General features: G+C 36.2%; 1 protein-coding gene across 1 annotated transcript in view; it reads left to right on the top strand.

Annotated features, from left to right (window-relative positions):
* LOC137637253 (uncharacterized) overlaps positions 1-5,000 on the top strand; it is a 7,249-nt gene that overhangs the window by 1,675 nt on the left and 574 nt on the right. Inside the window, exons 2-3 of the mRNA XM_068369513.1 lie at positions 1-1,422; positions 1,591-5,000. The exon at positions 1-1,422 is cut by the window's left edge and continues 802 nt beyond it; the exon at positions 1,591-5,000 is cut by the window's right edge and continues 574 nt beyond it. Of these exons, the coding sequence (XP_068225614.1) occupies positions 1-1,422; positions 1,591-5,000 (4,832 nt within the window). The remainder of the gene's footprint in view (positions 1,423-1,590) is intronic.

The following is a 5,000-nucleotide window of genomic DNA, read 5'->3' on the forward strand; positions in this document are numbered from 1 at the left end:
TTTGAACAATGGCTTCCAGAATTGAAAGACTTGAATAAGCAGATATTAGAGCTTAAGTATGAGGAATGGGACGACGAAGAGGAAGAACGTAGGTCTGAGGAGGAATTGGACTCCTGTCAGGTCTATAATGACAAACTTTTATCTTGCTTAGTGGCTATTAGGAACCCAGTTTCCCATTCAAATGACTCTCTTAGTTCCGCAAGAAGTTTGCTTAAGTCTCCCATAGCTCCCCTGCCTAAATACACTAGTTCTGATGACGAGGACCTTGCTAGATTTTTTGAAGAATTTGAAGATACTTTAAGTAAATTTGAATACCCTGAATACGATAAACTCTTGTTATTAAAGCAGCAGATCTCAGGTAGGGCCTTAGTTTTAGTAGAGTCCTTGGAAGCAGATAAGCAGGGATATTCACATGCAAAGCAATTACTACTGAAAGCCCTAGCTTCGGATGACACACAGAAATTTAATGTTTTGAGGCAGTTATCCCATTTGAAACTTTCTAACAACACTGATCCATATGAATTTATCTCTAAGGTTAGTTTAATTATGGAAAGAATACGCAAATTGAAAATTACTGTGGACTGTATACTTCAGTTTTTTATATGGGAAGGATTGAATGATGCATTTAAGAATCATTTGATTCAAATTACTAACAGCTCCAAGCCAACGTTAAATGAAATTGTAGACAAGTTTTTTGAAGCTAGTGAGCGTTATTGTAGCCAGTCTAAGAAAACTAAAGAAGTCCCTAAACAATTTTCCCCCAAAGCATCAAATGCTAGTGACCATGGAGCTACCAGCTTAGCTGTAGATGTAAAGCATGAAATAAATAAGACCTTTAAGCCTTGTAGTATATGCACTAAAGTAGATGGTAAACCAGCTGATCACCCTATCCACAAGTGTGCCAAATTTGACTCTGCAGAAGCCAAGATAGATAAAATAAGAAAATTGAAAGGATGCCTAAAATGTTCTAACCTAAATCATCTGAGTAAATTTTGTAGGTATAGGTTCAATAATAAATGTAAGTATTGCTCGGAGTGGCATTTCAGTTTCCTGTGTATTCGGTCTGTTGATGGCAAGCAAGTCACAAATAAAGATGGAAATAAACCAGATAGCCAATCTTGTACAGATAAGGGTAAAGATAAAGCAAAATCCAAGCCTAAGGAAAATAAGGAGATATCTGGCTCAATGGTTAACATTGTGGAAGCTTTCCAGAGTGATTCTGACATGCAGACTGTTCTTCTCACTTTTACTGCTACCTTGGATAATGGTTTAAAGTTAAGATGTTTAAAAGACAGTGGCTGTCAGTGTAACTTCATTTTGACTGATATTGCGGACAGTTATAATTTACCCACATTAAGAGAAAATATTTTTCTAACAGTAAATGGTATTAACACTAAGAATTATACTACTAAGCTGATTGAGGTAAGTTTACAGATAGGGGATAGGCTTAGAAAAGTTGAAGCACTGTGTATACCTTCTATTAATGTAAAGTTAAAACTTCCTAAATTAGGTAAGGTAGTAAGTGGTTTCAAAGAAAGAGGTTATTTGTTGGCAGACGAAAGCTTGTAAAATGATTCTTGTGGTATCCAGAGTATTCAGTTAATTCTTGGCACTCGCTCAGCATACTGTCTTCCTCAGCAGGAACACTTGTTTGGATCAAACTTAGAATCTCTATATTCTGAAACTCCTGCTGGAGTATTGTTACATGGTAATGTGGAACAAATATTGAAGGATTTAACATTTTTACCTTATGTTGGAAGTTGCTTTCAAGGATTGGTTCAACTTTCAGATCACAACTTAGTTGGTAGCATTTTCGGGAATGGTAATACTTGCCTTGTTTCGGATTGTGCTTTTAAAGGTACTGTGGATCCCGTTAACATTAATGTATTTGATGATAAGGGAGATATAATTGAATCTCAGCTTATCAAAGTAGCTAACCAAATTTTAGAAGAAAGTTGTCATAGATTTGTAAAGTCTGAACCTAATGATTCTGATTCTGGGAGTTCTGAAATAAATAAGAAGTTGGTTAAGTTTTCCCTGGAAAATATGAAGAGAGATAAAGAAGGTAGAATTGTTGTTCCTTTATTTTGGAATCCTCAGGTGGCTCATTTATTAGGTTCCAATAAGGGATTGGCAGTTTCAATTTTAAAGTCTAACTTGAAAAAATTACAAAATAACAGGGATAAGCTATTGATAATGGATAAAGTCTTTAAAGAACAGGAAAGTATGGGGATCATAGAGCGCATTAATAACCTTCCCGAATTTATCAGAGAGCACCCTAACCATAGCTTTTTGCCTCACATGGGCATCTTTAAAATGGATCGCGAAACCACAAAGTGCAGGATAGTGTATTTGTCTAATCTTTGTCAGCAAGATTCTAGTAAACCTTCCATTAGTCACAATCAGGCTATATATTCAGGACCAAATCTAAACCAGAACCTTTCCTCTGCTATATTACATTTGAGATTTGGACAGAAGTTATTATGTTTTGATTTATGTAAAGCGTTCAATAATCTTGCCTTGAATGACACAGATAGCAATAGGCTATTATGCCTATGGTTCAGAAATGTAGAGAAGGAAGACTTTACCGTTGTGGGATACAGAAATTTAAGATTAAGTTTTGGCTTAAGATGCAGCCCTGCATTACTGTTACTTGCTCTATATAAGATTTTAATTTTAGATGTAGACGGTGATGATAGTAAACTTTTACAATTGATGAGGATGATATATCAACTATGTTACATGGATAACTGTGCAGTTGCCTATGATAGTTCTGAAGAACTTCTCTGGGCATATCAACAACTAGAAAGCATTTTTGAGCCTTACAAGTTTTACCTGCAGCAGTACATCAGTAATGATTTTGCATTGCAAGACCACATAGATAGTGAGCTTAGTACAGAAACCAATGAAAAGGTAAAATTACTTGGGTTGTCATGGGATAGGAAGCAAGACAGTTTATCTACTAAACCTATTAGTCTTAACATACAAGCTCGAACAAAACGGGAAGTATTGCAGTCTATTGCCTCCCAGTATGATCTCTTTAACTTTAATGGCCCTATTCTTAATCGTTCAAGGCTATTTTTGCATCAGTTACAGTGCAACAAGGATCTGGGCTGGGACAAGGAATTAGATGCCGATGTTAGGAGGCAATGGCGGAATATTGCCAAACAAGCAAATGCTGCTTCTGTTGCAGAGATACCAAGAGTCTTTGGGAGTAGAGAAGATACTTACCGGCTACTGGCATTTTCAGACAGTAGTAAGCAGATGTTTGGTGTAGTCATTTACATACAAAATATTCCCACAGGAAAGGTCAGTTTTGTCTTTGCAAAAAATAGGATAGTAAACAAGCAAATGGAATCTAAAAGCATGACATCTCTGGAACTGCAAGGAATAACTTTGGCCGTAGAAGAAATTACACGTCTGTATGAGGAGTTATCCGGAATTTCTTGTATGATGCCAATCAAAATAAGAGAGTTGATAGTGTACTCGGATAGCTTCGTTGCCCTTTCCTGGGTACATGGGTTTTCTGCCAAGCTTGATAAAATGCAGAAGTGTTCAGTATTTGTTCAAAATAGGTTACACACAATAAATGAACTGTGTAATAAACACCCGATTCATTTTTCTTTTGTGTCAGGTTGTGAAAATCCAGCCGATTGCATCACTCGCAGCTTATCTTTCAAGCAGCTTAAAAAAACTAACTACTTTTCAGGTCCCAAATTTCTGCTTCATGAGACAGAAGGTCAGCTGAACAGGGAATCTATCTTGGATTTTGTAATACCTGCCCTTCCGGTAAAGCAAGATTTTCCTGTTGGTGTTGTCCATTCTTATCATGGTACTATAACTACAAAGATTGAGGAACATACCGATGCTTTATCAAGATGTTCTAGCTACCATAAAGTTGTTTCTGTTTTCCGTAGAGTACTTATCTTTGTTAATAACTTGAAAATGAAACTAAAACTAAAGGATCCTGTTAAGTTTGGACATATTAGCTGTTTTGATATTAATCATAACTTCTTTGCAGAGGCTACAAAGATGGTAATAAGAAGAGATCAGCAGAAGCACTTCCCTGAAATTTTTGAATATTTTGAATCAAGAAACCTGTTGCTCAAAGATATCCCCAAGTTAGTTGGACAGCTCAATGTTTATGTGGATCAGGAAGGCCTGTTAAGGGTACGTAGCAAAATGCAGAAACTGAAAGATGACCGAAGGATGCGATTTCCATTGCTAATTTCTAAGGATAGTTTACTAACTAAATATATTGTATTAGATTATCATGAACGTTTTTTACATGCTGGATGCTATAGGCTACTGGCTGAAGTACGTAAGATATTTTGGATACCTAGATTTTTCTCAGTAGTTAAAAGGATAATCCGCACATGTGTCATATGCCGTAGGTTTAATGAGAGGACAGTTAATCTTAATCAACACTGTTATAGAGATTTTAGGATTAATCCCCCAGAGATTCCTTTCCGCTATATTTTTGTAGATTACATGGGACCCTTCTTTGTACGTTCCAGTGGGAAAAAAGTAAAAGCATGGATAATATGTTTCACATGTACATGGAGTAGAGCTATAAATCTGAAGGTGTGCATGGACTTGAGTGTTAAAGAGTATCTTAGAGCCTTCCAGCTTCATACATTTGAGTTTGGACTACCAAATTTGTGTATTTCCGATCAGGGATCTCAGTTAGTAGCAGGAGGCAACGTAATTCTAGATTATCTAAAGGACCCAGAAGTTAAACTCTATCTAGAAGAGAATGGCATAAAGAACCTCCAGTTTGAACAGTTTTTCAAAGGGAACTCGGCTCTTGGTTCAATGGTTGAAAGTTGTGTGAAACTTACTAAGAGATGCTTATTTGGAGCCATGAGAAATAATGTTTTAGATATCAGGGATTTTGAGTTTTTAATATGTCAGACTGTCCATTTATTGAATAGAAGGCCAATAGCTTTTAAAGAGGCATTAAGAGATACAGATATAAACAAATCACTTCCTGATCCCAT

Source organism: Palaemon carinicauda, unplaced genomic scaffold, assembly GCF_036898095.1.
Source record: "Palaemon carinicauda isolate YSFRI2023 unplaced genomic scaffold, ASM3689809v2 scaffold603, whole genome shotgun sequence".
NCBI lineage: Eukaryota > Metazoa > Arthropoda > Malacostraca > Decapoda > Palaemonidae > Palaemon > Palaemon carinicauda.